This window comes from Tachysurus vachellii, chromosome 14 (genome assembly GCF_030014155.1).
Source record: "Tachysurus vachellii isolate PV-2020 chromosome 14, HZAU_Pvac_v1, whole genome shotgun sequence".
In the NCBI taxonomy this organism is placed as follows: Eukaryota; Metazoa; Chordata; class Actinopteri; order Siluriformes; family Bagridae; genus Tachysurus; species Tachysurus vachellii.
Window position 1 is genome coordinate 12198630 of NC_083473.1, and position 13203 is coordinate 12211832.

The following is a 13203-nucleotide window of genomic DNA, read 5'->3' on the forward strand; positions in this document are numbered from 1 at the left end:
ACTTCTTCTTTTTTTTCTTCATCATTATTATTATTATTATTATTATTATTATTATTATTATTATTATTATTATTATTATTATTGGCTTCTTTAGCTATCCTATTCATTTTATTTCTTATCATGACTTATTAGCAGTAAATATAAAGGCCATTGTCTACAATGATTTATTATTGTTGTTGTTGTTGCTGTTGTTGATGATGATGATGATGATGATGATGATGATGATACAATTAAGAGGAACAATTCCAGTGTAAAGCACAAGATGTCAGTATATCCATTAATCCGAACTAAGTTGCTGAAAATGGCCATGTTGTGAAATACATATCTTTATTTCTTCTGAATGGGTTGAAGTTTTATTTAGTTTATTTATCCTTGTCTCCTAACATTTATATTTATATATTTAGATATATACGCGTGTAATTTACAGTATTTACAGTCAGAAACGGAAATGATCATGGTGAATTTAATGTACACCAGATCTCTGGTTTCTGCTTGCTCTCAGATTTTGCGTCAGGCTTTTTTTTTAAAGCTGCTTACACAGACCCTAGTGCAGCTTTAAAATCCCCCACAATTCACCGCGCTGTCCCGGAGCCGTTGCCATGTTAGAGCAGTATGGGGGAGTTTCCCGCAGAATGCGCCGTTACACAGCATGAAAACTTTTCGCTCTGCTCGTTAGTTCGCTGTTTTCACTCTGTCTTCTGCTATAGGAAACGTCTGTGTTTGTTTACAAACCATTTATAACGAATATCCCCATCCAGCGAGTGTGTTAATAGGCAGGAAGATGAAGAAAACTGCGTTCTGTGGTCCATTTCTTCAGCAAACTTCAGCCGCGGTAACGTCAGGTCTGTGCAAAACGGTCAAGACGGCTTGTTTTCTCCAGTCTACAGATTAAAGGTGAGACAAAAAAACGCCCTTCATTAGTACATTCGCGTAAAAAGATGAGGCCCACTGATGGACAGAGACGTGTTGTAACACTCCAGTGTAAATAAAGGTAGAATAATCTGCTCGCTATTCCTCAGTTTGACGGCACGTTACAGTTAAAAACAAGCTGAGATCAACTGTAGCCTGAAGACAAGCTGTGATTCAGCCCGGATTAGCCCTCTGCTCATATCTCACTACAGTGTACTGACTAAATAACTGTCAGATGATTTTGGTTTTGTCGTGTTTACATGTACAGAAGGTAATATTTCACTTCAGTGTAGGGTTAACTCAACAGACTAACTCTTTATTCTGTATAAAGTGCTGGTCCAACAAAATAACACCCATCAAACAAAGCAACAAATGCTGAATGATCTGCAAAATCATCAGATCATGTTTATTTATGAAATATTAACCAGAAACATTGATTGTCATGATGTACCTGTGATCATACTGTACATTATTATTATTATTATTATTATTATTATTATTATTATTATTATTATTATTATTATGGGTTTCTCCTGACTGTTCTGAACTGAACACGAACTAACACAGGAGATTTGTTGAGTAACTACTAAAACAGAAGAGATCTGAGAATATTAATATTAACCATATGGAGAGAGCTGGCCACCTTAATATTTTTGTCGGACAGCACTTTTCTCCTTCCTGAAGGCCAGTTCTGTTGCTCTTCACAATCATGGCAAAAGAACAAAGCGAGCATTATGTGCAGCTCAATGTGCCATCCAGATGTTAGCACGTCTGCTAGTGCTGACCTCCATGTTAGGGGTGGGGGATCCTTGAGTTTATTAAAACATCCCGGCCAAGACGGCACTCCAACCAAAAAAAAAAACCCCTGAAAAAGGTTTACAAGGACTCAGGCAGCCATAGTTGCACAGCCATAGGTACATTATTCTTCTTTGTGAAAGTCTTGGAAAACAATCGCTGTTTGAGGCATATTTTCTATTGTCTGAGGCCCATTTTGCCTCTTCATGACGCATTCAGCTGTGGAACTGAATGTGAAGAGTTCAAACAGTTGACGACAGCGATAGATACTTTAAAATACTCCAAATAAAATGTTGCACGACAATATTCCAATAATGTGATGCAGTTTGCTTCTACCTTTATTCAACTTTTATTCCAAAAGTTAGATATGATCTAGCAGGTTAAGAAGGTGTTGATGTTAATCTAGTGGTGTAATCATTCGAAATATACAAACTTTCCAATATACAAACTTTTGAGATATGACTACTCTCACTAAAATCCAAAAGCCCTCAGGTTATTGTTTTACAGGGTTATGTGAGGGGGGCTGTTTTCCTTCCTCTCTCCACACACACTGGGATTTTGCTGCACACACAGTACTTATTGAGAGAGCAATAAAGGGTTTCTGCTTTTCCTTCTCTCTCTGTCAGCTATTTGCAACCATACATGTATAATATTTGAATGTGTCATCATTTTCGATTGACCTTCACAGTTCATCAAGTCAAAATACTCCTTTAATAATCTTTGGGTGGATTTGTGTTTCTGTTGTCATTCACATTAAGGCATGAAAACAGCTGGTAGCTACTTTGCATGGTGGTTCTTGTGTGCACATAAGCATGTATTCATGTCTATATACATGATGGCAAAACCAAAAGCAGTTTGTAGTGTATTAAAAAGACTAAAATTTCTAAATGATCAAATCTGAGAGTTGTGTTAAACAAGACACCTAACTGACAATCTTATTCACTGATCCTTGAGGCTTACTATTTGTGTGAGCTTGATACCATTTACTACGCTTCTTATTTACTGTCCCACATTCTATGTTAGCTGCTAGTGTTTCAGCTCACATCAAGGGAAAGGTAGTGGGAATAAGAATACTTCTCTGAATCATGGTTCATAGCATGTATGAGGTGTGGAATGTGCAGCCTCAATGTTATCAGTGTCTGTGGTGCAAGATCAAGGCCAATGTTTCCTGATTAAATCCCTGCATGCTTTAGGATATATACATTCTCAACAGTTATTAATATCCAGGAACAACACTTTTTTTCATGTTATTTAAATTCTGCTTAGCTGTGTTAGTTTCTCATCTTGTTTCATGTGAATATGGTTATATTGGCAAGCAAAGCTAAGTTCTTCACCTTTTCTTTTGTGCCCCGTTTCCAGTAGAGGGAAAAGCAGTCAGATTTAGAGAACACACATGCTGTTTGTGTGTGTGAGTGAGAGTGAGTGTCAGTGTGTGGATCCGTTTCAGACGGGGCCTGCAACCAATTACTCCAGAGTGCATAAATTGTTAGTAATTACATGTAGCATGGCAGCTAAGGCAGACACTAGCAGAATTAAAAGTTCAGCAGGAAACAGGAGAATCAGTGCTATATTCACTCTCCAGGAGTTCAGTTATGTTATAAATATATCTATTATATGTTAGAAATATGTACTTTTCATCAGTGTTCCTTCTTGAAGGTGAAATTGGCCTGTCATTCTTTTCTAATTTGGCTCTTTCCTGTCATGACTTAAGCCTCTTGTCTCTTGCAGGACTTCCTATGTCCTTTGTGTCCCTTTCTGGCAAACTAGGTTAGTGTAATGAAATCAACCCCCTGAAAAGATCATTCTGAAAGAATACTTTTCCTTTACTTAATGCCTTATGGATATACTGTACAAACACCTTAATTAAATGTCCATTTGCCCATGGTACAATATGCTCAGTTAACTTTGTTCTGTATTGTTTATTTATTGTAGTACAATTTGCACCGTGTACCTGTGGCCATATTTCTCCCCACTGTGTTCTTGTTGTCATATATATTACAGATTAATTTATTAATCCTGTGGTATTTTAAGAAGTGGCATACTTTCTATCAGAGTATAGAGGTGGTCTACTGAGTAAGTTTTAGTAAGAGATCTGAGTTTCTGATCATGAATTCATGAGTGAGTTTCCTGTCACTGCCTAAGGCTTGTCGAAGGCTTTTTCCTCTCACTTCCTGACCAGCAAAAAAGAACCCTTTAGACTTTAGTTTGCTTAAGAAAGGCCCAGTGACAAGGCATTGAAGGATTTTGTTTAAACTGGTTGTAAATGAGTGCCGCAATCCAAGTCTGTGTTTGTCACACAAAGTTTTTCTTTTAGGAGTGAGATTTCTCTATATGGGTGTATAAACATAATCTGTTTTGTAAAACTGCATTTTACCCTTAGTTTTAAGAAAGAAATACAATTTTATGAAATATTTGGTACAAATGAGGAAAGAATTTTACTAACTGATTGCAGTGTATTGAAAATTTGTCTGGATGTTATTAGTTTGACATTACAGTGACAAACACAATAGCATGTGGTACGTATTGTGGGAGTGGTTCTTGTTGTTTTTTGTTTATTTTTTTGTCTAATTTAATTGTGGTCACTTGATAATTGCTGTACACTAGTGACACTTCCTGAAAAGACAAAAAGGTCATATTTCTTAAACATCATGATTCTATAAACTATTAAGTTTTTTTCAAAAGAAAACTAAATCTAATGTTAAACCTATCCTAGATTAAACTGCTAACAGTCAGCTCATTCATAGATAATAGAATCACACATACACTTTTTGCAAGGTAATGCTTTTTCTTTTTGGTAATTTTCTAATAGTGAATAAATAGAACAATCTCTGGAACATTTTATTTTCAGGGACCTTCATGCATACCAAAATAAATGCTTCACTCACTAAAAAAGTTTTCTTCCATAGTGTTTTTTTTTTTAAAGAAACGTTCCTATCTAGATTTACAATTTAAAGCAAAACGTAAATTAAGTTGTAAAACAAAATTGATCTATCATTGTTGCAAATCCCAATTTAAAAATCAGTATAATAATACATTTGTCAGGTCTGTACTGATTCCTACCCCCAGACCTAATCATGAATCCTAATTGCCTTTGCATTGGTTTTGGACCTGTGCTCCAAGTCAGGGTAGCAGAGGGCATGTCCACAGCATGAGAAGGTCACAACAAAGAGCCAGAAAGCTAATGGACGAAGCCTTTTAGAGCCTGTCTCTCTTTAAAAGCATATACTGGCGGCGATGCTCCAGAGAAGCTCCAGAGATGCTTTTAATGAAGGATGAGAGCACTTTAACTCAAATAAAAAAATGTTACATAAAAATGCCTCTTGCATCAATGGAGAAAAGGTGAATTTGGAAGTTTGTTCTGCCCTTCCATCTTGTGTTATTCATTTTTTTGGTTACAGTTAGACCATTGTTGTTGTTTTTTAATCTATATAGATATAGGGTATTTTGGGCTTAATTAAAATTTTACTTTAATATCAGCTCAGTAGTATTCTTTTGGTGATGGTGTGCAATATACCGTGGCCACATTTGGTTGTGTCTTCATGTTGCTTGTGTTTCAGGCAGTATCTATGTTACTTAGAGCAGAGCAATCTCAGAGTGGTTCCTCAGCATCCTAGACCAAGACCATATGGCATTGGACACTAACACAGGCATTTATGCCAATACCTGCTTCTACATATGAGATTATGTGAAATTACCCAAACTGAATTGCCTATAAATGATTTCTTCTATCTGTGAATAAACAAGATTACATGATTAATTTTACAGGGAATATTGGAGATATATAATTACTGCCCACTTTATTAGGAACACCTGTATATTCATGCAGTTATCAAATTGGCCAATTACATCACATCAGCAGGGTGCATAACATGCTGATACAAGTCAAGAGCTTCACGTAATGTTCACATCAAATTTCCAAATGTGGAAAAAGTGTGAAATCTGCAACTTTAACCATGGAATGGTAGTTGGTGACAGATGGGCTGGTGTGAGTAATTTCAGAAACTGCTGATCTGGGGTTTTTGATGAGAGGGATAAGAGAAGAGTGACCAAACTGATCTGAACTGACCGAAGTCTGTAGTAACTCAAATAAGCACTCTTTACAAACTGTAGTGAGCATCTCATGGTTCGCATCAATCCTTGATGCTCGATGTGGATGTAGCTACAATCAGGTTAGATTGCTGTCAGCCAAGAACAGGAATCTGAGGCTGTCATGGGCATAGACTCACCCAAACGGATTAACTGAAGACTGTTAAAAGATGGGATGTTTTGTTTCTGCTGAGATGCTTTTTTTTCTCTCACCATGGTTATACAGAGTAGAAACATTGTGTGTGTATAATTGTTAGTTTCAAAGCTATTTTATTGCAGTCATCCTGTAGCTTTGTTCATAGTAATCGGAATCAGGTTTATTGGACAAGTGTGTTGACACACAAGGAATTTGGTTCCAGCTGTTTGTGACTCTCAAAAGTACAGACATAAATAACACTATACTATACAAGACAAGACAATACAGACGATGAGAGACAATATAGGCAGTACGAGTATTAAATATAAATACAGAATATATGACTGATCAGTTATGTACATAAAGTGTGAAGTGCATGGTAGTGCAAATAACAGTATTGTGCAATATACGTATATATTGACATATAATTTGAACTAGAATAACTAACATTCCACAATAACTTGCAATTATTTAATAAAATACTTGAAAATATGCAGTAAAATGTTATAAAATGTGTAAGAAAATTGTGAATATGTAAAATGCTAATGTCAGCCTCCTGCTTCTCATCATTTGCAATGCAATTCTAAAATATTTCTAAATACACTAATATCTTAATAATTTCTAATAATTTTCCTGTTTGCTGAGACATTTTGTACATAAACTGTTGAGTGCTACAGTGAGTTGCTAGCCTTTATAAACCTCCACAAACAATTCTGAATAATTCAGTTATTAACTCAGTTTAAGCAGTATCATTGGTGTCTCTACAAACTAGAGTGGTTTTATCTGGTACATCATGCAACCTTGTGTTGTCTTTATCAGCAGAAGGTTCAGTGTTGGATTGGGATCTGTGAGATATTATTAGCAGAGTATTGCATTTCTTCGAGTGGAGCCCATGGAGGCGTTCTGTGGTCTTTGGCTGACAGAAATGATCTACTTTTTCATTCCACTGCCCCACACACAAAGTAAATTAGCTGTGTCTCATTTGGCGAGGCAAACGTTTAAAACTTCATTCTTTCGTGAAGTATTGAATAAATGAAAGGACTGTTTGTAATGATGTTAATCAGGGGGAACTGGAGTGGAGAGAATGATGACTTCGTCAGAAAAGAACCCTTTGGTCTGTTCTCACCTATTAATAGACATAAAATTGATTGACTTTTTATCAATTATTACTATGTGGCTATCAATTATTATGTGGCTTGTTTAATGCAAGAATTTTGTATTACAAATGAATAAACTGTATGTTATTTTTACTCTATTACACTGAGACTGTTACTTGTTACTAGATTACAAAAAAAAATAACCCCTTGTGGCCAAATGATTTGTCTTTAATAATAATAAATCTTTTTTGTCAGCAATAGCTGTGATTATACATTTTGTAAACAAATATATATATAAATATAAGTAGCTTCATAGGAATATGATTCTTATTAGACTGTTCATTAAGTCAAAGCTACATGTAATCTAATGCATTTTGCCCGTCACCCTTTTTTTCTTTTCTTTGGGTACTACTTCCATTTTTAAGCACAAACTTAAAAAGCTGGCTCAGACTCGTGTCTTTGTAGCCTAGAAATACTTGTGAGTGGGAGGCAAAGAGTGTTGAGTCCAGCTGGTCCCATAATTCCCAGTGTGGCCCTTTTCCACAACACAATACAAAACTTGCACTGATTTATGCCTAAAGTGTGTGCTGCATTAAAACAGCAAATCCAGGTTTTCATTCCATTGTTCTGAGGAAGGAAACATGTCCATCTGAAAGCATACAGGGGGCTCTTGCTAGAAGCTTGGGCATTTCCTTTGGCAAAGATTTCCTGAAAAACTAGTGACTCACCGGGTCAGGATTCTATAGTCTGTGGCCAGATGGAGGGTTTTTTTTCTCATTTGCAATTAATGGATCATATTTGAACAACAAATAAGCTTAGAAGCATGCACTGGTAGTGCATCATCACAGGAAGTTCTTGAACACTCCAAGTGATCTCATATCACTTGGATATAAGAGTGGAACCTGGCATGATTTGAGAAATGAAAGGATATAGAAACACATCACTATAAAGCATTAATAGGAAATAATATTCATTATATAGGAATTATTAATAGGAATATAATATTCAGTGCTCTAATGTATGGTGGTGCTTAACATGCAGGCATATGAGCAGTACTGAGCGCTATGCTGTCTGTGTTCAGTGTGACCGGTGCTAATCGCTGCAGTCTGCGGGAATGAGGGAGCAGAGCTAGAGGCCTAACTCTGCACCGCCTGTGTCAGGATGGAGCTGAAGGTTTGGGTGGATGGAATCCAACGAGTAGTCTGCGGAGTCACAGAGGCTACCACCTGTCAGGAAGTGGTCATTGCACTAGCTCAGGCAATAGGTAAGCAGCATCAATTCTAGGATGATATATTAAACTGTTATATTGTGTGTGTGCACTTCTGTTTTGCCTTTTCTTTCAAATACAACCGTTTTTTTTTACAAATTAGATTTCAGACAATTTCAGTGAAAAGTACAATCTTTGAAATATTTACATGAATTTCAGTCCCTAATATATGCTTGGTATTATTTGTTTACCGTGTTTGCGTTCATGGCAGTGTGAAGTCTAGCTGGCTTGCATTCCACAAGCTTGTTAGGCATAAGGAAAATCTGACCTTTTATACAAACCACTTCACATAGTCGATATCAAAAATGTGTTTACATTTAAATAGGGACCTAGAAATAATGTATAATCCTGCATATTTAACATTCAAGATATTAAACATTTATTTTTTGTTTTAGCTATTTTCAAATTCTAAAACCTTCTGTTTAAGGTTGAGAAAGAGGTTCAGACTGTTTACATAGAAATTCAGTTTGATTGATTTAAACTTCTTGACTTCATTGTCTGAGCCTTTTTCTGAGTTTTCTGAGTGTGTGTAATCTTTAGACACCCCACCACACACACACACCCATACACACACACACACACTTACTTTAGCAAGAAATATACTAAGGCTGAAAAAGCTCCCGTTGAGATGGAAACTCTGAGTCATGATCTTGCCAAAAAAGAAGAAGCAGGGACTCTTAAGCTTTCCATCAGGGTTAATACTTGATTTCATTCCATTATTACCATGAAGATGACAAGCTTCATATGCTTACTTATTTAACTCTTTGATAACTTTTTAATTGCTTTTTGCTTCTCTGTAATGTGCAACATTAAGGCTAAAATAAACTGAATATGTAACATCCTTTGAAAAATATTTCATCATATCTACTTAACTGGCAGGCCGCACTGGACGCTACACACTTATCGAGAAATGGAGAGATTCTGAGCGACACTTGGCTCCTCATGAGAGCCCTGTGGCCTCGTTAAACACTTGGGGTCAGTATGCTGGCGATGTTCAGTTCATTCTGCACCGCACTGGCCCTTCCCTGACAGAGCGCCCTCCATCTGAGGGGCCCCCTGTCTCCCGGGGCCCTGAGCGTGGCCTGCACCGCCAGAGTCTCCCTATTATGGCTAAGCTCCGAGCCCAGGGTGAGCGATCTCTTCGCCGTCGTGAACCACGCCGTAAATCCCTTACTTTTACTGGGGCGCCACGTGGCCTTAGAGACATACTTAATGGAACCAGAACCGTAGACAGAGACTCCAAGCGCTGTGTTGTTCTGATGAACAGTGCCCCCCAAAGCCTGTCCACATCCCCACGGCTACCTTCCAGTCGTGTGGAAGAGTTGACCCGCCTTGTGAGGCTGCAGAGGGAATCTCTGAATGTTCTGGAGCGCCGAACAGAAGCATGCGATGCAGAGCTGCATGTATGGAGCCAAAAGAGATCAAGCAATGAGGACTCCTGGGCAGTCATGACTGAGGAGATGGTGCGGCTAGAGCAGCAGCTGTGTAGGAACCAGGTGGAGGTGGAGGAGGAGGAGTTTTGGGCCAGCGAGCTACAGATTGAGCTTGAGAGTGAGAGGCAGCTGGAGGAGCGGTTGCAGGAGGTGCACACTCGGCTTCGAGCCTGCGAGACTGAGCTGGAGCAGAGGCTGACCCGTCTGCATGGTGTGGAAGCAGGGCTGGAGGCCCAGCGGCAGCAGGAGCAGACAAGGGAGAACCAGCTGTGGAGTGAAGGAGAAGTGAAGGCCAGGCTAGAGACCATGAAGGCTGAAATCAAGGCTCAGGCTCAGCACACAGCACAGCTGGAAAACAGCTGCAGAGCTGTGGAGAGGTCACTGAGTCAGTCTAGTAAGAGACTACAGGTAGGGCAGACTGATAAGACTTTAATGTTGAAGATGCATTAGACTATCACAGTCTCTCATTTTGACTCTTTTTAAATTTGTATTGAGTAAAAGATCTACATATACAGGGAACAGGCAGTAGTAGATGACCAAACTAGCTTAGAAACTGTGATGCAGAAATGGAGTGGTGGTGGAGGTAACATATTGGGAAGATAAATAAGAATATGAAATAATAATAATATGAGAAATAATTAGTTCAGCATGTAAACTTTAAAAGCACAATGAAACATATTTGGTTCCAGTTATAGAGTTATTGAACAATATTATATTGCTAAACACAGAAACTGTAATTAGGCATATATCTGGTCTTTACTGCCTTACATAGCAGATGTGCATGTTTTTTCCCAGGAGAGTCAGTTTGAGCTTGAACAGCTAACTAAAGAGCTGAGGCAGGTAAATCTTCAGCAGTTCATCCAGCAGACTGGCACTAAAGTGACCGTGCTGCCTGTGGAGCCCAGTGACGTGGAGGCCAGCGTCCCCCCTGTGCCTAAGGAATCAGGTAAACTGCTTACTACTACGTACTTTCCTCCGTGTCCCTCCATAGACACTTTCCAAAGCGACTTGTATATTAAACGTTTATACCAACTATCGTTGAGTTGTTTGTAACCATTTAGATAAAAACTTAACAGAAAGCACAATTGTTCATCTCTGTGGGCAGTAACTCCCTGTGTTCATGCATCACACATTATTTTGGCTCTTACAGTAAGACTTAGAGGCTTTCAGATCCCCCACTGAGAGCTACATGTGTTCCACCTACTTCCATTCGGTGTTGGTTACTGTGGCAACAGCTGCCTGGAGATGGTCTGAGTACTGTTACTCACCTTAGTATCCAGCAGCAGCATGTGGGGTGGACTAAGACTTTAACAAGATGCTGAGGCATGCACGCTATAGTGCTCCTCTAGTGCCATTTAAAAATGACACAATAGCAAGAAGTGTGAAGTCTGATTACAGCTTAAAAATATATATATATATAAATAATGGTGTTATAATGTTTTATTATTTTATTTAATGATTTAAGTTTCATTATTTAATAGAAGAATAAGAGTGACAGGAATCTTACAATAATCAGCTACGAAATTTTGTATAAAGTTCCCTTCTGCATAGTTTTTTACTGTCTTCTGTCTATTGTTTGCTAGCATTCATTACTAACAGTTCGATTGTTTTTATAACAGAACCTGCAGATCATTTGCTGAGTTTTATTTGTGTTTTATTATTGTATATTTTTCTCTGCCTGCCAATTGTGCATACAGAGATCAGTAAGTATAATTAACCTCACTGAATAGTACATTAAGAAGCTATGAATTTCAAAAGTTGCACTTGACTGATACTGATTGTAAATAAACTATAAAAGTACCTATTCTTATTTATTTTTTTATTTCATAGCACTGACTGGTTCACTGAAGCGCCCAGGCCCATCTCATGCTTTGGGAGTTAACCTGCGGGTGCTACACAGTCCCATCACCTCAGCCCTCAACCCTGAGGGCATCTATGTCTGAGGAACAAAGGAACACCTGCAACAACCTTTACACATCCACTGAAAAAACAGTTTTTCATCAAGTTCATATGATTTCATAAAAACACTGAGTGATGTATCATGAAGTAGTCATAGGAAGTGACTTGTTGGTTATGGCTAGTATTTATGTTTGTCTTTGCAATGTTGGACAGCCAATGGAACAACAGTAAGAGGCATGAAAGAGCAATGAAGCTAATACATTATTTTAGTGACAATAAACTGGAAATATACCTCAACCTAAGACCCATCTTTTAGCTGTAATTTCTGCTATTAACTCCGAAGAATGCTGATAAAAGAATGTTTATTTCCTATATGGAAACTGTGGAGTAATGGGCCTATATGAGGAAGGACATAATATGGATGAGTTATTTCAGAAATGTGAATATATTTTTGCAAAGCTGTTTAATTGTTAATTCATCTATAAAGTGAATTGTTCACATAAGCAACATGACACATGCACCTTTCTGTCTTTACTGTGGCATCATATTTTATGCTGCCATTTATATTTTGCCACAGTTGGTATTATTTCTTTGCATACTCCACATTTAGATTTTTTTAGCGATGTTGAGCCAAAGATGCCTGCTAATATGTATATTTTTGGTAGCCATAATCCAACTGCTTGGATGCAGTTTTATAGCAATACATCTCTGGCTATATAATTAGCTAATTTTCATTATGTTTACCCTTTAGGTTTTACTAATATATAGCTTATGCAAGACAATTTGCCATGCACATGTGTAAAACTGAGCTTTGCAGAAAACTTTACAGTATTACAGTATATTATGCTTGACAAATCATAGATTGGGCTCTGTCAATTAACCAGTTTATTACTGTTATAATTGTAACCAGTGCCTTAAGTCTTTAATGAAGCATTAATGCGATCAAATCTAGATCAAAATGGGGAGCTCCCAAGTTTGTTTATATGTGAAATAGATGGTGATGGTGAACTAACATGCAAATTATTTTGTATAAAAGCCACTTTGGCTGTGTTTGAAATCCCTGGTTTGTTTACTCATTTATTTTATTTTCTTTGTCCATACTGCTACACACATCACTGAATGGGGGATAAGTGTGTAAATCATAGCATCAACCAGTTTCAGAAACTTTAGGCATGCTAGCATAATGTTTTATGTAAAAGAATGAAGGCTCAATACTCTTTGGTGCCATGTTTTTTTAAAAGGCATTGTATATAAAATATAAATCAAACATGTACTGTAAATGTTAAACTATATGAACGAGATAGAAGTTTAGCTTGGGCAGCAGTGTTCTCCACTATAAGTTGGTGCATGAAAGTAATGGGGGTTTCAGACACAGCCATCATATCTTTTTGCTCACTGCTGTGTTTTATGCATTTTCTGCTTGTGAACAGTGTAAATTTTTAGTTTCTTTATTTTTTTTCTACTTTGAAACTATTTTAATAAAGTGGTAATGCCATGCATATGTAAATTATACATATTGCTTATAAAGCTCTTTCTGTTTTATTGCACTGCAATTCAACATTAAAATCAAATTAACACAAA

General features: G+C 37.4%; 1 protein-coding gene across 1 annotated transcript; it reads left to right on the forward strand.

Annotated features, from left to right (window-relative positions):
• The first annotated feature begins 570 nt into the window (after positions 1 to 570).
• LOC132856695 (ras association domain-containing protein 8) lies at positions 571 to 13203 on the forward strand. The gene is made up of 5 exons (XM_060886363.1): positions 571 to 894; positions 8105 to 8287; positions 9170 to 10131; positions 10519 to 10669; positions 11554 to 13203. Exons 2-5 carry the CDS (start codon positions 8185 to 8187, stop codon positions 11664 to 11666), a joined length of 1329 nt encoding a protein of 442 aa, XP_060742346.1. The 5' UTR covers positions 571 to 894; positions 8105 to 8184; the 3' UTR covers positions 11667 to 13203.

Bases quoted from the DNA above. Each gene is read 5' to 3' on its own strand.
- LOC132856695 (XM_060886363.1), top strand. From the start codon at position 8,185: ATGGAGCTGAAGGTTTGGGTGGATGGAATCCAACGAGTAGTCTGCGGA. The intron at 10,132-10,518 runs GTAGGGCAGACT...GTTTTTTCCCAG, and splicing joins AGTCTAGTAAGAGACTACAG to GAGAGTCAGTTTGAGCTTGA. The intron at 10,670-11,553 runs GTAAACTGCTTA...TTTATTTCATAG, and splicing joins CCCTGTGCCTAAGGAATCAG to CACTGACTGGTTCACTGAAG.